The sequence below is a fragment of the Narcine bancroftii genome, chromosome 1 (assembly GCF_036971445.1).
Source record: "Narcine bancroftii isolate sNarBan1 chromosome 1, sNarBan1.hap1, whole genome shotgun sequence".
In the NCBI taxonomy this organism is placed as follows: domain Eukaryota; kingdom Metazoa; phylum Chordata; class Chondrichthyes; order Torpediniformes; family Narcinidae; genus Narcine; species Narcine bancroftii.
Window position 1 is genome coordinate 188,029,763 of NC_091469.1, and position 23,907 is coordinate 188,053,669.

General features: G+C 39.4%; 1 protein-coding gene across 4 annotated transcripts in view; it reads right to left on the bottom strand.

The window, feature by feature from the left end:
* The window catches only part of col27a1b (collagen, type XXVII, alpha 1b), a 474,822-nt gene extending 451,206 nt beyond the window's left edge, over window positions 1–23,616 (bottom strand). For all 4 annotated transcript variants that reach the window (XM_069885118.1, XM_069885099.1, XM_069885131.1 and 1 more), the window contains exons 1-2: window positions 23,107–23,616; window positions 1,639–1,709 (exon numbers count right to left, since the gene is read on the bottom strand). In XM_069885118.1, coding sequence (XP_069741219.1) covers window positions 1,639–1,709; window positions 23,107–23,156 — 121 coding nt within the window. In that variant the 5' untranslated portion in view covers window positions 23,157–23,616. The remainder of the gene's footprint in view (window positions 1–1,638; window positions 1,710–23,106) is intronic.
* Between the last annotated feature and the right edge of the window lie 291 nt (window positions 23,617–23,907).

Consider the following 23,907-nt stretch of genomic DNA (forward strand, 5'->3'; position numbering starts at 1 on the left):
TTTTTTGTTCTCTCTGTATTGCACAGTTTGTTTACATTTCTTTACCTGTTTACATTTCTTTATTTGTTTGCATGTGTACAGTATTTTTTTGCATTATCAATAAATAGTAATTTTGCCTCACCTGGGGTAAAAGAATGTCAGGGTTGTATGTGATGTAGCAAAGGCAACTGCAAATGCCAGGGTATTGACCATCTCAAGAGAGCATCTAATTACCTTCCCACGTCATTACCACTGGCTCATCCACTAGAAAAACACCTGGATCACCTGATAAATTCTGAGATTCTCAGCGTAGGCAAGATAATGTTTCTGTGATTGGAAATCTCAAATTTGCAACCTCAGCACAGAAGGACAACAGACACATGACAAACACCACCTACAGGTTCCCGTTCAAGTCACACACCATCCAAGACTGAGATATACTTGTGTTTGATAGGTTCTTGCGTAGTAAGGGTGTTAAAAGTTATGGGGAAAAGTCAGGAGATGAAAACAACATGATCTAAATGACAGAGCAGACTTGATGAGTTGAATGGCCTAATTCTGATCCAATGTCTTATGGACTTATGTGCCTGTCATGGTTTCTGCAATTAGACACTGTGTTGAAACCATTATTGTATATGTAAATGATATAACCTTTTATGTTCGACCCTCCTCTCACTGGCCGGCTCGTGACTTTTCCCCTTTATTCCCATAAAGGCTGTCATTCCAGAACCCTGCCCCCAGTTCGAGCTCGGGTCAGTGTGAGCCAGCAACACAAGGGATACTGTCCATCTCTTGCTAATAAAAACCTTCAGTTCCAGTAACTTCAGTCTTTGTATAACTGATCGCGCATCAGACATATATTAAGTTGCATCATTCCGTGGACAAAACCTCTTGAATCATTACAGGGAAGAAGAGAGCAAGTTTTCTGAAAGTGTCTCTTGTTCACTTCAAGAAAAGCTGAATTCCATATGAACCTTCCATCCTTTGATGCTCTTCCTCTCATGATTCTGACAGCCCCCTGGCTAACGATGACACTGGTGAAGTTCCCATGCAAACTCCAACACATACCTAACCCGACCATTTATCAAATCTACATCCCATCTACCATTTTATCATTCTGACATATCAATTTACTGAGATTACAAGAACGCCATTTGGTCACCCCACCATCTGACCTGTCACCCAAATGTCCAATATCCTACGTTCAGTGATCTCCTTGATCCAGGCCCTGCACCCTTTAACTTCTCACTAATCCTCTGATCTCACAAGACCCTAATCCACCATGCTCCCACACCAAACTTCAAACAGCTCAGATTCCCACCCTTGGATACTACGGAGCCTTGCAATCAAGAATCGGCAAAAAAATTCTGGACAATTAATTTACAATTTCAAGTAATGTTCCATTATTTCCATTTTCACTCTACTAAACCCAATGTTTTTACTTGAATTATTGCCATGTCCTTTTGCCTTGCATGTTCATCCCTTTCATTAATTAATGACACCTTTTTTTCCCCCAAATACAAATCTAAATAATCTGAAAAGTTAACTTTGCTTCCCTCTCCCGAAAAGCTGCCTAAAATGCTAAACGTGTCCCAGGTTTCTGGTTTTACTTCAAATTTCTAATACCTGCAGTTTTTATATTAATGAAATACTTCTTACCTTCAGGCAGCACTTGTGCAAGTCCCAGGCAACAAGTACAGTACAATACAGCACAGAGGATTAGGGCTCTCCTAGGAAATAGATTAGAAAAGATTACAGAACAGATTAGTATTTTTGAAAATTAACATGCATTTATCTATTATTTTCATATGCCACGCATCAGTGCAATTGTAGTACATTCATTTAAAATAGTTTTGCTCTAACCAAGATACCAAGGAGAGATTCTCATTCTCGAATAGCACCCAGTTTTACCACAATCAATCAATATATCTAAAAAAAATATATATATTTTAAAAAATTAAAAAATATATATAGAGTCCATTTCATTCTTCATGACATCAATGTTGAGATCTTATATCTTTGCTTAAAATTTTCCAGTCGTCTATTGCTGTTACCCTTTTCTTTTCCCCAATAGTCATTATCTGATTAATTTCTTCAAGATCACCTCTCTGTCACCAACTTTCAGAAATGAAAAACTCAAATTCTTTTTCAAGTCCCATTTAAGAACAGAAATATTATTCTGTAACTATAATTAAGACTAAGACTAGCTCTTTAGGCTAATGAAAAACATAACCAATTTCTAAATCATTAAAAATTAGTACTACATATTGGTATTGTTATCAAAATTCTCCATTGTCATTTAGTCAAAAACATATCCGTAAAACTTCACTTCACAACACTTTGCAAATCCATATGTATTTTGGGCTAATTTATCACCTGCCCAGTTGGCATTTAACTCCTCGTAAAACAAAGCTTTTGGATAATTTCATTTTTTAACTACTAAGTTCTCTATGCAGAATTTTGTCATCTGTACTTGTGAAAGAACTGCTATTGCAGCAACGTTAACACAAATAAAGATAATGAGCGGGCCAAGGTGGCAGCAAGAGGAAGCAAGCCTGGAGGAGAAGTAAGTTCAACCACTCTTTTTCTTCTGGAGCTAGTTCATCCAGAGGTAGAAGGCATATTGAAGAAGTATGAACTTGCACAGTATACATGTTATGCAATGTCTTCACATCCTCTGATTGCCCCTGAATAACAAAGTGCCAATGAAGTTGAGTCAGTATTATACATATTTAGACCCCCCTCCTCCCCCCCACACACCTTTGGATTTTTTTAAAAGAAGAACACACAAATGCTAGAGAAACTCAGCAGGTCAAACAGTGCCTTTATGTAGCAAAGGTAACATTTCGAGTTTGAGCCCTTCCCTACATAAAGGCACTGTTTGACCCGTTGAGTTTCTCCAGCATTTGTGTGTTCTTTCACTTATCCACAGTGTCAACAGAATCCTGTGTTTTACCATTGTATTTTTTTTTAATTTAAATGAAGAGCATCTGGAACATTAGTTTGTCAGGGAGCCAGGAAGTTCCAGATCTGAAAATGTTTCCTCATGGCTGTTTACTGCATTGCATCTAGTTGTAGAGCTTCATGTTGCTGAGATTCCTCAGCATTTACTGACCAGGTAAGACCTGGTGAAGCACTAATTTTTATGGAGATTGTATAGCTCTGGATCAAAAGGCAAAAGGTAGGAATGATTTTTTTTTCAGTTATTTCACTTTAAAAAAATTATTTAAGGGCTTTGGAGTCTTTTAATAATTTCTATTTTCTTAAAAATTAAGAGAGACCTTAGGAAGCACAATTTTTGTAGCTGGCAAAACACAGGGCTAGGCTTTGAAAGCTGCCAAAGTTTTCAAGTGTGTTTGGGGGCTGGGGCATCCTCACTGCATCGCTGAGATCCTCCACAGCCCATGCCTTAGTACTGAATGCTGAGGCACTTTGGGCGAGCAACAGGCTTCCCACATTCACGTCTAGTTGGTAAGGTCCAGGATCATTCAGTGATTCGGAGATGTGCACCTTATCTAGTGTGGTGTGACCACTGAACTTCGAAGTGAATTAGAAATGGATCAAGAAATATGGCAATAGATATCAGGCTATGTTTCTAGGATCAACCTATTTAATCAAGTTCTCATCCCTAGTATCAATGACACTGACTTTTCTTTATTCGTCTAGAGCTTTAATGAATTTGAGGCTTCTTTTAAATCATCATTAAATTTTCTTTGTTCCTCGAAACATCTCAACTTCAGTCTGATCTCCTTCATCCCCATGATCAGTTTATCAGATATTTTCTGCATCCTTTCAAAGGGCTTCATGTTTTTTCCTACTATGAGATAACTGGAAATAGACATGATCTATCTACTATCTGTGGTCAAACCTATATGTTATGGAAGTTCAATGTTAGTTAACCTTTTGTTTCCATACCCTATGTCAGCTTTCTAATTTTAATCCTTTGACATATCAGAAGTAGCAATTCAGGAAATCTATTAATATATTCATGAATCTTGGACACTTTCAACCTATTTCAACCTATCCTGCCACCTTCAAAGATTTATATGCTCTCACATATGGAAAGGACTTTTCTGTTCTTTCATTTCCTTTACACGGTTCAATTTATATTGCATTTTCTCATGTTCTCTGTCAAAGTACCATATTTCCAGGTAAGTTATGGATGTAATGGTAGGATAGGGCCTGGGTGTAATAACCATCACTAAAGAGGTAGCAATGAGAAAACTTGAGGATCTAAAGATAGATATGTTCCCTGGTCTTGATGAAATGGATCCCAGGGTACTAAAAGAAATGGTAGAAGTTTTGGTCGTGGTTTTGGTGACAATTTACCAAAGTTCTCTGGACTCTGGGCAGGTCCCAGTGGAAGGGAAGATGGCAAATGCTACGCCACGATTCAAAAAAAGGATGTAGGCAAAAGGCCAGTTAGTTTAACATCTATAATTGGGAAAATGCTTGAAGTTATCATTAAAGAACAAATAGTGAGGCATCTGGACCGAAAAGAATTGATCAGGTAGACACAGCATGGATTCAGCAGAGGCAGATCCTGTTTGACAAACTTACTGAAGTTCTTTAAGGATATAATGAGTGCAGAAGATAGAAGGTAGCAGATGGACGTTGTTTACCTGGATTTCTGGAAGGCATGCGATAGGTGCCTCATAAAAGATATGAATGCATAGAGTTGGGGGCGATGTATTAGCATGGATAGAGGATTGGTTAACTAATAGAAAGCAGAGCACTGGGATACAGGGGAGTGTTTGTGGTTGGCAATCAATAGTGAGCAGGTTGTCGCAGGGGTCAGTGCCGAGCCAACAACTGTTCACAATATACATTAACAATCTAGAAGAAGGAACAGAGTGCAGTGTATCTAAGCAAATTGTGCAGAGGATACAGAGAGTCTGCAGAGAGACAAACAGGTTAAGTGAGTGGTCAAGGGTCCAACAACTGGAGTATAATATTGGTAAGTGTGAGGTTATCTACTTTGGAAGGAAAAATGGAAGATCAGATTATTGTTTAAATGGCAAGGGATTTCAAGCATGCTACCATGCAGAAGGACTTGGGAGTGCTTGTGTGTGAACCACAAAAGGTTGGTTTGTAGGTGCAGCAGGCTGTCAAGTAGGCAAATAGAATGTTGGCCTTCAATGCTAGAGGGATTGAATTTAGGAGCAGGGAGGTTGTACTGTAACTGTACACGGTTGAATCTGGAGTACTGTATATAGTTCTGGTCTCCTTACTTGGAGGAAGGATGTATAAGTATAGGTTTTGGAGGCAGTACAGAGGAGGTACACCAGGTTGATTCCAGAGATGAGTAGGTTAGCCCATGAGGAGAGATCAAGTCATCTGGGACTGTACTCATTGGAATTTAGAAGAATGAGAGGGGATCTTATAGAAATGTATTAAATTGTGAAAGGCTAAGATAAGAGAGGTAAGCAAGTTGTTTCCATTGGTGGGGGAGACTAGAACTAGGGGACATAACCTCAAAATTCAGGATATTAGATTTAGGACAGAGATGAAGAGGAACTGCTTGTCCCAGAGAATGATGAATCGATGGAATTCGCTGCCCATTGAAGTAAATATATTTAAGACAAAGTTGGAAAAATTTTTGCAAAGTAAGGGAATTAAGGGGTATAGGTGAAAAAGCAGGTGGTGAAGGGGAGCCATGATCTCAATGAATGCTGGATGATCTACTCCTGCTCCTATTTTTTGTGTTCTTATATCCCTCCAAGACTTTAATTATACAATTTATTGATTACCATACTTCCAAGTTATGCCCATTTGCAAATTGTGAAAATAATACTCTGTGCACCCAAGTCCAAGATATGAATATATCAAGAAAAGTAGAATGTTTGGGCAACCTACTGCAAGCCTTACTCGCACCTGATCACCACAATTCAATTTCTTGTCACATAGTCAATGAAATGCTGCCCTTTTATTCCATTGCATTCAGGTTACTGAAAGCTTATAATATACCACTTTTCCAAAACTCCTTTTGAAAATCCAATTACACATTTCAATTACATCATCAAAATTTTCTGTTATCACATTACACAATTTAATCAAAATTTGCTTTTAACAACTCATTTCAGGCTTTCCTGCCCTAATCCTCTGACTCACCAGACTCAAAGGAATCTACTTGTAATAACATAAGTCTTTCATGGAGTATATATTTCTTTAAATAGTCACACTTATTTCTTGTAACGTTTATTTTACACCTCACTGAAAAAGCAAGAAAAAGAAACACAAAATAAACGCAGAAAAAATTATGGCAATGCAAAGTGCTAAAGGGAGGTCACTGATAGGTTGGGAGTGTGCCAGATGTGTCTGATGGGACTTCTTAAAGATTCTTTCTCTTCAATTTGTCTTGAAGTTAGTCCCATTTGCTGGAGGAGAAGAAGCCCAAACATATGTTGCAGCTACAGATTTCTAGCATTTTGAATAGTCAACAGAAACTACAAATCATGACCATATGCTATGGGGAATGATTCGGAGAGCTGCAAGCAACACTTAATTAGTCATGATATTCATCCAAAATTTAATTTTAAATATGATGGAAATTAGAAGAGAAAGTTTTCCTAGTATTTTGAAGATGACAGTTAACAAAATGAAGAAAACAAATAAAAATTAAAAATTATCAAAGTGCCATGAACAATGCTTTCAGAAACAAAGGTGCACATGTATATCAAATGCTAGGAAAAACTAATGCCATTCAGTGGTAAAATCCGAGTCTTTTATGAGTGGAATGAAAAGGCTCACATTGAGATCCAACAGTTCAGTTGGAATGCAATAGTTTATATGATCTGAGGAACAAGGAAGGCATAGGATGGTGGCATCGTGGTAAAATTACTGAACCAACTAATTGGAGACATGGACTAATATCCAAAAGATGTGAGTTTTAAGTGTACTAAAACGGCAGTGGAATTTAAATTGAATGAATTAAATAATCCAGAATTTGAGAAACAATCTCATTAATTATGTAATTTCTCCGTTTTGAGCATAAAACTACTTGACTCATTAAAATTCATCTTATTCACTAATGATCTTTAAGTAGGAAATTTTAATTTGTATGGACTATATTTAACACTAAGATGGAGTAATAGGAGTGACTTTTAGTCATGCATTTTGGTATAAGGAAAAATGTAGACTATTTTCTAAACGGGGAGAGAATTCAGAAAGCTGAGGTCTGAAGGGACTTGGGAATCCTAGTGCAAGATTCCCTGAAGGTTAACTTGCAGGTTTAGTCAGTAGAAAGGAAAGCAAATGCAATGTTAGTGTTCATTTTGGAGGACTAGAAAATAAAGCCAAAAGAGTAATGCTGAGGCTTTACAGGGCATTGGTCACACTTGGAGTACTGTGAGTCCATACCTGAGGAAGGATGTGTTGGCATTGGAGACAGCCCATAGGGGGTTTACAAGAATGATTCCAAAGGTGAGAGGAACAACTGATGGCTCTGGGCCTGGACTTGCTGGAAATTAGAAGGATGAGAGGAGAACTCATTGCTACCCCATTCAATATTTTGAACGTTTCAGAGTGGAAATGGAGGTGATGTTTCCAGTAGTGGGAGAATCTAGGACCTGAAGGCACAGCCTCAGAATAAAATAATGTCCCTTTGGAAGAGAGATGAGGAGAAGATATTCTGTTAGAGGGTTATGAAGATATGGAATTCATTGCCACATATGGCTGCGGAGGCCAAGTCACTGGATATATTCAAAGCAGAGGTTTATAGGTTCGTGATTAGTAAGGGTGTCAAAGGATATGGGGAGAAGGCAGGATAATGGGGTTGAAAGGTAAAATACATCAGAATATGTCTACAAATTTCAGCTCTCAGAACCTAGGCCATACTCCATCTGGAACTGGTGATTAAAGTACCAACCTCCTTCACAACAACAATTTTTCAATGTTTTTAGCCAATGCACCAACTATCTCCACTTTAGCCAGCATTTTCTTCTTTAATATTTACCAATAGGGAAATTGCACTGGGTATTTTGCCTCCTTTTTGGCTCTAGCCCTTCTCATGCTACCTATTTTTAGTTGCACACCAATAGAATATTTTAAAAAAAATATTCTTTTATGTTGACTGTCATTCTTGTCCCGTACTCTTTATTTAGTAAGCTTTGGACCTTGCTCTATTTTTCATGGGTTATGAATGTGACAACTTTGATGCATCCCTTTCTTTACTCCATTTTAATCTCCTTTTCTTCCTTTACTCTGAGTTTGATTGATTTGAGTATCTAGATTTTATGTGAACTGTTGTCTCTTTTGCCAGTCAAGTTTTGATTCCTTTTTAATCTGGCCAGATCTATTTTCAACTCAATTAAATTAGCATTCTTCCAATTAAAGATTTTTATCTCTTCATTTCTTTTCTGCAGAATTTATATCTGATGATATCATCACCATTATTATTCATTGAATGGTCCACTGTTCACATTGCTACATTTGAACACATCTCAATCCAAAGAACCGGTTCCAGTAATACTCGTTCCTAGCAGGATGAAAATTATTCTGAACAGACATTAGAAATTCCTCCCCTTCTTTGCTATTTACATTATTATTATTCCATTCTATTCCAATATTTTAAGGTCTCCGTTATCACTACTCTATAATTTCTACATCTCTCTGTAATTTCCTTGCTAATTTGCTCCCATTTATCCTTTCTACCTGTGGTGTAAGAAGACCTTTATTAATTCTTAGTTCAAGCCACATGTCGTTCATCCCTCGGGACATTTCCCTGCTACAGCAAAAGGACATTATATTGAGCCAGTAATGTCATATCCCATCTTATCGTTTCTTATATATCCAGAATACTTTGCATCAAGGAATATTCAAAATGAATTCTGACCTGTTTTATTCCATTTTTCTATTACAGGTGCCTAATCTTTTATCTGTGATTCCGAACACCAGCAACCTCCAAAAAGCAGCACTTTTTTCAGTAATGAAAATGCCCTACCACCTCGCTCCGAGCCCCAGCCATCCACCAACCCCCCCACCCCCCCGCCATCCATCGATCGCCCACCCCTGGCTGTCCATCAGTCAATCCACCTGCGGCTGTCCATAAGTCACAACCCCCAGCTGTCCGTCAGTCATCACCCCCCCCAACTCCCAGCTGAATGTCAGTCATCTCCTCCTCTCAGCCATCCATCAGATACTTCCCCCCCCAGCCGTCTGTCACCCCATTCAGCTGTCTGTCACCCACCCCACCTAACTCCCAACACGGCAGCAGGGGTGCAGTCCTGTCGAAGGAGTTAACTCACCGCAGTGGCAGCTGCCGATGGCTCAATGCGGGAGCAATGGCTGTCTTCGTTACCTATAATCCTTCATGCAGCTGGAATCGATATGCCAGCGGTTCCAGCTGCTTAGGGGATTATGGGTAAGGAAGATTGCCATTGTCCCCACATTAAGTCAGCCGCCATTGCAAGTGAAATCCAAGCTCGGGACCGAGAGTCACCTTTCCACCAAAGATAAGAGAGGGTGCCCACAGGGACAGAGGTCAGCAGGTACAGCAGGAATCTGAGCCAGTTTTATTTTGGTGTTTTACTTTAAAATGAAAAAAAAATGCTAGTGATATTATGGTCTTTATTTATCTAAATTCATTTCACACCCTGCAACCCTGTTTTGTGCGATTCTGAAACACTTGCTTAAAGGGACCGGCATTTTAAAATGATTCCGAAATCCAGAATCTTCCAAACAACAGCAGGTGTCCAGATGAAAGTTAAGGCACCTGTATCAGCACCACATCATAATTACATGTAGCTTTTGAATCAAGAGTTCATCAATCTTATTTTTTCATACATCATGCAGCTGCTCACACACAGCAAAAATTCTCTACAATCTTTGTTGTTTTCCTTATTTCTTTGATCTTATGCTTTTCTACTGCTGCTGGTCTCATTTAATCCTATATACATGCTTAAATAAAGTCAGTGAGAGTAACATGAAAAAAAAGACAGATATGTCGTGACATCTACTCTAAAATCCTGCCTACTTTTGCAGAAACCTTGCCTTGCTAATATCGATTAGTTGCATGTTGAGAGAGGGAAGCCCCTCTAGTTGACAACACCGTTCCTAAGGAAACCATTCTGCACCAATGGAAAGCCAACTAGAGCCTCAATGCCATTCTGACAGACATTCACAAGCAAGGTTTGTATGTTTAGTCACCCTGGAAAATGTGCAATTGCCTCGTCTTCAGAATTTGCAAGATTCTGCATGTGGCTCCACCACAGCCCGAGATGGATTCTCCAGTCAAAGCAATTGAGGATGATGGCGATCCAAGAGTTACATGTAACCAGGTCCAGGAATGAAGATATGTTGTTTCTGTAAACTGCAAACATCTTGCCATAGTCTGATGCAATATTCTCAGCTTTTACTCAACACAAATATAAGAAAACAAACTCCCACATGTGGTATGACTACTTGCAAACAATTTTTTTTTAAAAACTGATTTTCTCTCTCCTGTTGTCATTCGTGATGTATCAAGATTCTGCATCGTTACAGTGTAAGCTGTACCCAGGATCACAAGGTCACAGGGAAATGCAAAATGACATTATCAAACCACCAAAGTTTAGAAAATGAATAGCCAAGTTAAGAAAATGAGCTCGGTTTCTAACAGAATTTTCTCTCAAGTTTACGACTCAATCTGTAAACATAACTTCTATGAAGACATCTTTTCACAAAGAAGCATCTCTAAGCATGCAGTATTCATTATGTTAGCTTAGACATTCTGCTCTTCAATCGATTAGCAAAACTGCTTACATTTCGGCAGCAAGCTCCAGGAATCTCAGGAACTATATGCACATGTAGTTAAAGACCCAATCTTCACTTTACATATGTTCACGATTATAAATTCTGAACCAATCACAAAAATCGTCGTTTTGCAGCAGTGAAATCGTTTATATAAACCACCTTACAAAATAAAACCAGTGCAATAAAAAGTGACGGTAAGGCAGTGTCTGTGGTTCATTGTTCATTCAGGAATCTGATGGCAGAGGGGAAGAAGCTGTCCTTGTGCCACTGAGTGCTCCTCTTCAGGCTCCTGTACCTTTTTCTCCTGATGGTAGCAGAGTGAAGAAGGATGGGGGAGGGGGTTCCCTGAGGATAGATGCTGCTTCCTTAAGAAACCTCCAATTGTAGATGTCCTTGATGGAATGAAGACAGTTGTCCGTGATATCACAGGCCAAATTAACAACCCTCTGGACTTTTTTTCTTGTCCTGAGCATTGGCATCTCTATACTAGACAGTAATACAACCAGCTAGAATGCTCTCCATGGTTTCAAGAGTCTTGGATGATATAGCAAATCTTCTCAAACTCCTGACATATAATATAAAAAAAATACCAATTGCCTTTTCCCAGAGGTGGGGACACAGACGGGCACATTTGGATTAAATGCGGGCATGGGAAAAAGGTAGCAGTCTAGCACTCACTGCTGCCAGAGCCGCTGTAGCAGAAGCGCTGCCGCTGGTGTGAACCTGGTGGGGAGTGAGGGAGCAGAAATGCAGCGCTGCCCAGTTGACTGCTTTTGGCACCGCATGGGCTTTGAACAGCCTAATGAAGGAGCCAACAGTGGTTTTATTTGAAATTCCACAACCTCAGGTTGTCACTCAAGATGGTGGAGCCAATTAATCGACTGCAGCCGCAAGGGTCTGCAGACTCTGGGGAAGCGGAGGACTAAAGCAATGGAGGACTAAAGCAGTGGAGAAGGAGAAACAGAGGAGATGACCCACGGGGACAGTGACCACGGTGATGGACCAGTGAGGGGGCTCTGCAGCCAAGGGACCAGTGCATGAGGTGGGCTGTTGGCGACTCGAGGCAAGGAACCTGCAGGCTGCTGGAGATTGTTGTCAGGAAACTCACACCAGGCTGTGGACTGCTGGAGACTGACTCGAACTGGATGGAGGGGCGCCAGGTACCGGAAGCAGGATGCAATGAGGTACCTAGGGCGCTGAAGGGTTCCTGACTGTGGCAGAGTTTTGGATCTGGACCTCAGGTTGCCAATGGTTTGGACTGGACTCTGTGTGGCTGCAGGGATTGCGGAATCGCTGGAGGCGAATCTACAGACACTTGTTGATTCTGGGGAACTCTATTTTGCTTCTCCCTCTCTGACTGTAGCACGGACTGTAAGAGCCACTTAGGCAATTCCTGCCAGTGGCAAATCTGTCTGGCTTGCAGCAGGAAAAAGAAATTTCATGCAATATGAGACTATTTTATTACTATGTTAATATCTTGAGGAATAAAAAAGGCAGTCAAATACTTGGATGGGGAGAAAATTCAAAATTTGAAGGAGCAAAGGGAGTTGGAAGTCCTCGTACAGGATACCCTAAAGCACACGTGTCAAACTCAGGCCCGCAGGCCAAATTTGGCCCGTGATATAATTATATTTGGCCCGCAAGATCATATCAAATATGTATTAGAGCTGGCCCGCTGGCCGCCGCGCCAGTACAGCGCATGCACAGCTAATACTACAAATCCCAGAATGCTTTGCAAATGCGTTGGCGCCGGCTCGTCAGCCCGCTAATCGCCCCCACCTCCTCTCTTTACTTTCATTAGAATCTGCGACCTGTCGCCCAACTCACATGTAATAAACCCCTTATGAAAAATGGCCAAACGAAAGACAGAAAACAGGACCCTTCAACACAGGTGGGAGGCAGACTATATGTTCATCATTTTAAAAGACAAACCTGTTTGTCGTTGAAGCAAGTTGCTATTTTTTTTGACTTGTTGGCTTGTGAAAAAAAAAATTTAAAAGGAGCTTAAAGGCTATAGAGAAATATTATTTATTGAATATTTTATTTCTCATTTGTTAATGCTTCTTCTTTAAAGAGTTTAACCAAAACTATTATTAAACATTTATTTTAATAAGAAAAAGTTTAACATTACACATGTTGAAAGAAGAGAAAACATGCAGATGTTGTTGAAAATTTTCAATAAATATTTAGTTTGGCCCACGACTTAGTCCAAGTTTTTAATTTTGGCCCTCTGTGAATTTGAGTTTGACACCCCTGCCCTAAAGGTTAAACTCCAGGTTGAGTTGGTGATAAAGAAGGCAAATGTAATATTGGCATGCATATCTCGAGGAATAGCATACGAAAACAGGATGTGGCTTTAAAAGGCGCTGATGAGGCCTCACTTGGAGTATGGGCTACATTTTTGGGCTCCTTACTTTCTAAAGGATGCACTGACATTGGAGAGGGTTTAGAAGATTCACAAGAATGATTTCTGGAATTAAGGGATTAGCATTGAGGAATGTTTGACAGCTTTTGGACTCTACTCCTTGGAGTCAGAAGACTGAGGAGGTAATTAATAGAAATATTTTGAAGGTTGAAAGCCCTGATCAGAGTAGTCATGGCAAAGTTGTTTCCCATGATAGTGGAATCTCGGACAAGACGGCGCAACTTCCATGACTGAAGAGTGCCCATTTTAAACAGAGCTTTGGAGGAATTTATTTAGCCAGAGACTAGTGAACCTGTGAAATTTGCTACCACGGGAAGCTCAACAGTCAGACTTGATGCACTGGAAAGATGATATAGCCTCATTTGGAAAAAAAGTGCAAATTGCCAACCCTCTCCAATGTCAGTGCATCCTTTAGAAAGTAAGGAGCCCAAAAATGAAGCCCATACTCCAAGTGAGGCCTCATCAGTGCCTTTTAAAGCCACATCACATGCCTGTTTTCGTATGCTATTCCTCGAGATATGCATGCCAATATTACATTTGCCTTCTTCATCACCAACTCAACCTGGAGTTTAACCTTTAGGGCAGGGGTGTCAAACTCAAATTCACAGAGGGCCAAAATTAAAAACTTGGACTAAGTCGTGGGCCAAACTAAATATTTATTGAAAATTTTCAACAACATCTGCATGTTTTCTCTTCTTTCAACATGTGTAATGTTAAACTTTTTCTTATTAAAATAAATGTTTAATAATAGTTTTGGTTAACTGGAGACACCTTACCTGATGCAGATAAGGCATCTAGGCAAGAATTAAAAAAAATTCAAACTTGCGCCAGGACTCGATGATGACAGCAGTTTCATCAATGCTGTATAAAAAAAGGCCACTGTATCATCAATTACAACATATAAGGGTGTTTTCATTTCAGGTTAGTGTCAATGACTTTAAGCATGTATTTACATTGTTCACTTGTGAGAGAAATCAAAAAATTGGTAACAGAAAGTTCCTAATAAAGTTAGTTAAAATATGATGTTCTCAAATTAGTAAACAGTGTACCTGTTGTTAAGATCAGACCAACACACGGTTACCACATATGGTTCTAACTTTGCTCTTTTTCAAAAGAATCTCAGTAATAGATGTCAGATCATCCTTTTATGAACCATGATTAAAATCTGGCAAAGATAAATGCATTTTATAATATGGTTATTCAATGACAAACACCAGGTTTTCTCCTATCAGTGGCAACTATGGACCCCTCTCAAGATATGACAGGGAATGCTATTGTTTACCAATATCAATCAAGATGGTCCATCAGTCAAAATTTTAAATCAGGTTTATTAGCAATACAAACATCAGGCACTAAATGAACTTTACCAAAAGTCCTAAGTATATAAAACATCCTTAATAATACTTTAAAAGATTATTTCAGATGAAAGCTATCATTTTTAATCTGCAACTATAACCTCATCTACCCCAACCATTTCCTTTCAGTAACATTGAAATCCCCATACAATGTTTTTTTTATTTTACCCAAATGATCATTGAATAGATTCATGAACCAATTAATTCTCACATAAATACATACACACGCCCACTCACAATTGCAGATGGCACTTCAGTGCAGCTCAATCTTTTGTAGTTATTCATTCCTATGAATTAGTTCCTTGGATTTCTTCTGAATACAATTGCACACTAAATGCCTTTATAACAGAAGTTATAAAGTTATCAGGGCCAACTTTATTTTTCCAATGTGCTTGAGAATCCATTGGATCCACCATCAGGCTGTTAAGAGATATAACAGCTGCCTCTTTCACTGCAATGTATTGGGAAATTTCACTCAATATTCTTTCTTATGGACTTTGTGTTCAGGGAAACCAAAGAAGTCTGTATAAAAGAGGTTCTATTAATCCTTTGAATTATTTTGTGGAGGTTGGAAAGTGCGGTTGGGAGGTACAGGTAATTTAGAATTATTCCATTTTAAACATGCATAGTGTTAATGAGAATTGTCCAATGTTATTTTTAAACATCCCCTCAGTACTTAAGCATTGAATGTTTAAGCCAGGGTGGCCAAACCATAGCTTGAAAGCCATATGCAGCTCTTTGACATGAATTTGCGATTCGTGGAAGTATTTTAGGTGTGTAGTGTTTTGGGCATGGTTTGTAATTGCATGATTCTGGAATGTGTGGCTCTGTTGCAGGCAGTGGGATTAGTGGAGGGCAAGTGTGATCCAGGCCTCCCACCCATCCGCGCTCCCAACGCCACAACTTCGGATCCTCACCCCAGCCACCCACCCATTTGAGCTCCCGACAACCCAACCGTGGATTCACACCCCGACCACCCGCCCACCAGAGCTCCCGCTCCTCCGAGCTCTTGAAGCCCCGACTGCAGATCCTCACCCCGGCCGGCTCCCATTTGATTTCCCGATGCCCCAGCCTCCTGCCCAGCTGAACTCCCAATGCCCTGGCCACCTCCCCAGCCAAGCTCCCGACGCACTGATCGCCCATCCGAGCCCCAACTGCCGCCTATCTGAGTTCCTGACACCCTGAGTGCCGCCCATCCAAGCTGCCAATGCACTGAATGCAGATCCTTGCCCCGGCCTACCCTATCTGAGCTCCTGACGCACTAACTTCCCACCATCCAAGTTCCTGATAACCGGCCATCCTCCCCTCCAAGGTCTCAATCACGGATACACCCCTCTGCTGCCCTCACATTGAAGTTTCAATGCCCCAGACGCCCTCCCACCCAAGCTCCCGGCAACCCGGCCACCGAGGCCCTGGCCTCCTTCCCACCCATTGGAGCTCCCAATGTCTCAAACGTGGGCTTATCGCCCGGTCCCGGACAGCCGGCTGCCCCTCTCAGCTCCTGACACCTTGAAAAACTCAGGTATTTACTGTGGTCAAAAGTTGTATGCGTGTAATAGATGACCCTCTAAATTTTGTCCTAAAAATTGGTTTGCAAAATTCAACTATTACACGAGTACAGTATATGTGGTATGAGCACATTTTGATTATTGAAACTAAACTAGTACTAAGGAGAATGTGTTTGGGAAGCTGAAAAGGCTGAAAGTGGATAAGTGAATCTGATGGACTGTATACCATGGTTCTGAGAGAGGTAGCTGAAGAGATTATGAACACATTAGTAGTAATCTTTCAAGAATCAACAGAGTTGTGGATGGTTCCATAAGATGATAAAATTGCAACTGACACTCCACTCTTTAAGAAAGGACAAGAAATCACAGGCCAGTGGTTGGCAAGATTATGGAGTCCATTATTAAGGTTGAGATTTTGGGGTACTTGAAGGCAGAAGGTAAAATAGGCTGGTCAGCATGGTTTCCTGCAGAGGAGATCGTGCCTGACAAATCTATGGTTCTTTAATGAAGTATGTGTAATGGGCAAGGCAGACAAAGGAGAATCAGTGGATGAAAATTTCTTGAATTTTCAGAAGACTTTTGACAAGTTGGTGCACATGAGGCTGCTCAACAATACAGAAGAATATGGTATCATGGGCAACATGAGCATGAATAGAATATTAGCTGACTGGCAGACAGCAAAGAGTGGGAATAAAAGTGGCCTTTTCTGGCTGACTGATGATAGCCAGTGGTGTTCCACAGGGTCACTAGTGGATCGACTACCTTTCAGTCTGTATGTAAAGATTTAAATGACAGATTCAACAGCTTTGTGGCCATGTTTGCAGATGATACAAAGATAGATGGAGGATAGTTAGCAATGAGGAAGTAGAGAATTTGCATAGTGACTTGAATGGGTTGGGAGAATGAGCAAAGAAATTGGAGATGGAATATACCGGAGGTAAGTGTATGGTCATCCACTTTGGTAGAAGGAATAAATGGCGAGAGAATTCAGAAAGTGGAGATCCAATGTGATTTGGGAGTCCTAGTGCAGGATTCCCTGAAGGTTAACTTGTAGATCAAATTGGTAGCAAGGAAGACAAATGAAATGTTAGCATTCATTTCAAGAGGACCAGAATATAAAAGGAAAGACATAATTCTGAGAATATATAAGGAATTGGTGAGCAGTTTGGGCACCAGATCCGAGGAAGGATGTGCTGAGAGAGTCCAGAGATTTATGAGAATGATCTCAGGAGTGAGAAAGTTGACATGCAAGGAGCATTTGACGGCTTTTGGCCTGTACTCGTTGGAGTTTAGAAGGATGATGGGGGGAGGGGATCTTATCAAAACATTATGAACATTGAAAGAATGGATATGGAGATGATGTTTCCAGTCGTGGGACAGTCAAGGCCTCAGAATAAAAGGGCACTCCTTTCGAAGAAAAATTAGAAATATTTTCAGCCAACGGGTGGTGAATCTGTGGAATTCCTTGCCACAGATGGCTGTGAAAGCAGAGGTTGATAGGTCTTTGATCAATAATGGCATCACAGATTGTGGAAAGAAGGCAGGAGAATAGGGTTGAGAGGAAAGTTATTTTGAAGGGCAGTACTATTTGCTAAAATTCTTCTGCTTGGTAAAAGTACAAACTCATTCCTCCATTATATTGCAGATTAAAAATAAAAACCCTCAATGACCAATCTTCAACATTCATACTTGCCCAACACACAAATAGAAATTTACACATTTTTGACGTCTCTCTTATTGTGCCTTGAAATCTTTATTCTGATTTTTGAAAAATTTAGAATAAAATTCACCAATGTTTCAACTGTTTAAGTCTGGCAATACTGTATAAAATAAGTTGTAAGCTTGATTCTAGTCTGTGCTAGGTCAGGTTAAGTAACTAATGACTTGTATTGAGAAAGAGCAATAAATTAGACAGCATTTCATCATTAACACCGGTCACTTTAGAAATTATAATTTTAAAGAGATTTGTTGTTGAGGTGCACATGAAAAGAATCAAATGAAAATGTTATAAGTGAATGTGCTGGAAATCTGAAATAACCGAAAAGATGAAGAGTCTTCGACTTGAAATATTAACAATGCTCAGCTTTCCATAGATGCGGCTTGACCTATGCACTATTTTCAATATTTTCTATTTATATGTGTAAAGAGTTTTTATTAGGTAATAATTATACAATATTCTGGGGCACGTTAATTACATGAACTGGACATTAGTATTCCTGATAAATAACAATGCTGTGAAGTTGATCACGTGAAAAAGTAATTTGCATGATCCAAGGTCAGGTTATCTTCCCTCTGGAGTGTCCATTTGTACATTACTGGAAATAAATAAGAGCTCTAAAAGGAAAATAGCAGTGTTCTCTTGAATGATACTAAGCCAAAGGGTCAAATTATGAGGACATATTACAATAAAAAATATTGTGTTTCCTTGAGGAAAGGGGGTCAAGGGGTGTTTTGAATAAAGTATTTAAAAGAATGTTAATTATAATAGTACAGTTAATATAGAGAACACATCTCCTATGTATGGGGAAGGGGTAATTCAGATTTAAATCACAAATAAGGCTAAATATAAATGCACCTAGAAATTGTACATTTTGAAAAATCTGCCCTCTACTAAAATGGTTCTACTGAAATGGGCAAGACTGTTTGACCTACTCCCACTTCCTGAATATTTAGCCTCTACCTCAACTGGTTGCTGAGTCTGTCTTTCTTCTCATTCACGATTATGTCTAGCAATCTGTTAATCCAATCTTGCATCTTCTGTTTCCAGAAACCAAATGAATCATGGTTATATGGTTATATATGGTTATATGATCTAAGATGGGACTAGCACACTGCAGTGTACCAACAAATTATAGCAATTTAAATGTTGCAAAAATTAGAATTGCTCAATTATTTAAATTTAGCTAAACTTTACAAAGGTAATTGCAAACTTTGTTCTTGCTCTGTGTAAAGTCAGTTGGTCTCAGTTTGAACATTTGATTAAATTATGATTGATTATATCTCAACACCATTTGATTGCTATGTTTCACGGCCCAGATAAAAAATGCCTTCTGAACTTCGCAAACTACCACAAGTAACATAGAATAAATTTTATTTTTCTGCATATTTTATTCTGGCCTGTAACACTAGCATTCATCTTGCAATTTATGCAGGGTCTTAGACATCATCTTAAAATTAGAGGTTGGTCATTTAGGAGAGAAATCAGCAAGTACTTTTTTTTTAATTTACATGCAAAATGGATGTCTGGAACTTCCTCAAAAGGCTAAGAGTGTACAGACATGAAATTTTCAAGAGTAGGTTTGAGTGATTTTTCATGAGATATTATGGGAAATAAAATAATAATATATAAACAGTTGAGATATTTCTGCCTGAGCCTTTTCTTAACTAGGTAGTGCTTTTAAAGGTACTTCTGTAATAATGACATCTACATCCAGCTGAACATGATATTCCCTCAATATTTAAATTGGATTGCAAAAATCATATTTTTCTGAAGTAAATTGTTTCCCTGATCAGATATAAACAAGTGAATAGCTCAAGCTGAGATACAAGAGATTGCAGATGCTGTAATCTGGAGGGGGGGAAAAAAACCAAACGCTGGAGAAATTCAGTGGGTCAGGCATTATCTGTGGAGGCAGGGGATGAATGATGCCATAAGTTTAGATGCTGCATCAGAAGTTACCACTGAGTTCATCCAGCAGTTTTTTTTAAATCTAAATAGCTGAAGTTACTTGGTAATGACCTACACACTCAGTGTAAACAGATACGTGCACAGTGATTTCAGGAAATTCCTATAGATAAATGAATTTTCTTTAAAAGGAAGAAATATTTTAAACAGAATTAAATCACCACATTAGCTAAAAGAGCTCTGGTACTTTTATCAAATGTTATTACCCTCACCATGAAACGTATCGTGTGGCATTGACACTGTTCCCAAAAGCTGCTGATAATCCAGGTGAATGGTGTTCCTGGGTTATGTTAATATTCCTCCTAATGGTTAAACTGGAGCTCCAGCAAAATTATATTAAGCTCTAGCCCACCATAACCACCAAAAAAGTACATGACATGGGAAAACTAAGATGAGAAAACAAGGTAATAAGTAAAACAATCATTTATTTTACACACCAATTGCATAAAAATCTCTTTTCAATTCATCCAAACACAATTTTAAGAATAATTACTCTGGGCAAAAGCTTGAAAAGTCAATGAAAAATTTAAAATACATTCTCAAATCATCTCTCTTAACTAAATGTATTCAATGCATTTGATGTGGAGTGACTTGATTTAAACAGAATAATAAATGTTATATGTCTGCAGTTGTATAAATTAGAACAGAACACAAATCAAAAGAATATAATCATTAATTTGTTATTGTGTGCTTCCCCAAAAAAAAATGAAATTGCTCATCAATGGTGAAGAGAGCAAAAGATCTAATGAGTTAAAGAGGTTTCTATTTGATGCCATAGATTCCACTGTAAAAAGAGGCAGGACCGAGGTTTGATATTATAATCCAGGAAAAACCACTGTGGATTTGAGTCACAGTCTCCACTGCATAGAAATATTCGCAATGCTAACAACAAAACTGGCAAACTTCCAGTAATACACTACAGCACAGAGAAACCTCTGTGGATTACGCTTATAGTCCAGATACTGTATGCTTCTAAGATTTTCAGTAACCAAATACAGCACATCAGAATAGTTAAAATATTGTCAAGTTCTCCTTTTTTATAATTTAATCTAAAATGCCATAAAATGTGCATCCTGAAAACTATATTAAGTATTTATAACCTTTGACTAGCCCTTATAAAATAGAAATAAAGTATGAGAACACAGAAAGTCTGAGTAAGTAAGTCACTGAACATTTGAAGTATCTACAGTGATCTGTTACAACAGAAGCACAATTTGAATAAGATTAGAGCACATAACCAAATCAATTTCAAATCAATGAAATGAGTAAAAGAACTGTGCATTTCTTGATTTTTAAACAAAAAAATATTGACTACTGTAAGTTTAGGCCTTTGAATCTGCAATTATTATTTGAGATGTCTGAAACTAGCAACAGATTCTCGTCCAACCAAAATCAGCAAAAGACAGTGAAAATTCTAGAGATTATCAGTTGGGCAGGTAAGATGCTCTGATCCTCTTTTCCACAGGATTTATATGTATCTCACATCTTTCTCCATGTTATTACTTTTGATAAGGTAACTACCAAAGCTCATTTCCATCATTACATTTCTTTCTTTAACAAATGTCGTCAACTAAACATATTCCATGTGCTCTCCAACTGAAATCTCATTCTTTTCATTTTGAATTACCCACAATTAAATCAATAACTGTTTTGATTGTACGTTGAGATCCACATTTAATGTCTACTCATCTCTCCCGTCGAAAGCAAAACTTACTCCTTATCCAATCAGTGTGGTTCACTGCCTCACTTTTTGAGGTATGAAGAACTCCAAACTTCAACAATTATTTGAAAAATTTGCCATATTCTCTGCCATTCCTCTGCTTCTGTTTCTCCTGAACTTGCCCTCTTTTGACTTTCCCTTTCTCAACACAAACAATTGTGCCTCAGTTTGAATTTGGAGCTTTTTTTCTGCTTTGTGCCCACTTCCTTGGCTTGAAGTCTTCAATCAGTCTTCAAAATTCCCACCTAGACTCCATCCTCTGACCTTTCATCTTTAAACCTTTCATCTTTAAACTCCAGCCTCGTGTTTTTTTTTTCCCATTTCACACATACCCTGTGAAATTGCTGGGCTCCATTAACCAACGATTAATGCTTTATGGCGTACAGACCTGAATCTTGCAAGGGTACCAGCTCTCTGGCACCACCTTCTATCTCCCTCTAGAGTCTGTGATGCTTCCCATCACAGAATTGCTTCGTTGTTTCAGAAAAAAAGTTCTGATGAAAGATCATGGCCTGAACCCATAACTCTATTTTTAAAAAAATCCTTCGATATTGATATACATGCTAAGAGTATTTCTGCTTAACTTCAGGTTTCCAGAATCTGCAACATAAAGACAGCAAGATATTTTGCTTTGGTCTCAGCACGAGTTCTAATTACAAGTACTTAATTCACCCCCCTCTCTCACCTGAAATTTCCCTGAATTGTGGACGCCCGCCGCTCCTTGCAAACGATTTAAAGCTGCCTTAAAATGTTCCCGTCGCAAAACATTTCTATTTTAGCTGCAGACTATTTCGATACTAGAGGGAAAAACCGCCCTCGGAGTATTTGGAAATGCTTCACAGAGCACTGTTCTACAGTACTACGAGTTCAGGCACCGTCTCTAAGCAGTTCTTCTTCTACAAATCAAGGAAACATCAATTGTATCCGAGCAAACTCAAGAGCTGAATGATACCTCTCCAGAAGAAGCTATACAACGGCATAAGCTGTTTGATCGGCCGGTTTAAGGTCCGTGGCCCATCGCTACCTTCACCGGTTTGGCAATAATTAAATAGTCCTTGACTGAAATTTTAACTTTGCATGAATTAACCGTGAATACGTAATACATTGCAAGGTCAGAAGCGCCACACACTTTGGCCACGCCACACATACCTAATTCATATTCTGTACGCACTGGAAATCATTTAGAGATCCATTTTTTAAATAAAACCAAGCACTACAATTCTTTCGAGTTTTGCAGTTGTTCCCTTACTTGGAACTGACAGATCTGAAGCATGTCCGCCTTGCGGAGGCAACGAGAAGATAAATGCACACGGATCTCCGTCTCCTCCACACTTCTGCCCCAGCACCACCGACCGACCTTCTATAACATTAAATGTCAGCTCCTCGAACTTTGAACTAGATTTGGCAGCCTTTCCGTCCTAAACTAGATACAATGCAACTAGATACAATGACGCCAGAAGGTGTGAGCCATAGCAGATACATGTCACCGTCCTCAAAAAGTGGACACGATGTTGTGTTAATGTTTTTAGATTTTAAACAGCGCGTCCATCCCGCTCATCCCGCCAAGGTCTGCGTTAGGCTCGACTTTCCTGATCATTTTAGAAGCAGAAATCCGGTTAAAACTACTTCCTGTCCACCGGAGCCCGCAAAATGCCCTGAATAAAGTCAATTGTCAAATGCTTTCCATTAAGTTTTGAACTCACCCCCCGAAGGCAGCAGCTTTGCTGGAATCCGGGACTGCCGCCGTCTCCATCCCGTTACTTCATTCTCTTTCTGAGTCCCATTGGGAAAAACGGAGACACATCTGACAACATCTGCCTGCTCATTCCACTGACCTCTTGGAAAGTTTTTAAAAAAAATGGCTCGGGGAAAGCAAGTAAATTTGGAGCCGGTTGAACTCCTGAAGATCGATGACCGGCCTCTCGATGTGTCACACCGACTCTCAGTCCCATTTAACAGCTAGCAGATGCAGAGTGATACCAGCGAACGAGCAACGCTGCAGATTTCTTGTGTCTGTGTGTGTGTGTGTAAAGAAAAATTCAAAAAGCTATAAATCCCAACGGGACCGACGGAAAGGCTTGAGGGTGGGGGTGGCGAGGATTTCCCCTCAGCCTGATAACTTCAGAGCACTAGACAGATCCCTTCCCCACCATGAATCACCCAAGGGTCTCGACATTTTCGAGCCGAACAAACTCCAACTGAAACCGCTCGAAAGCAGCTGGAAAGGGCAAAGAAGGATTTCAAAGCGAGGAAGTTTATTTTAATTATAAACTCTCTACTGCCGCCCCACGACAAGGAAGGCAACGTGCGACCCAACTCCGGGTACAAAAAAAAATCAAACAGGACCTTGATTGACTAAGCGTTGGCTGATCTGCCACAAGTAATTTTTTGAAAACGAATTTCATTAAAACTAAATGATTGAAACACGAAGGCTAATAGGTGGAAGAGACTTCGATCACCCATTTTAAATGGTATAGTTTTAACTTTGGTGAAGTACAAAAGTG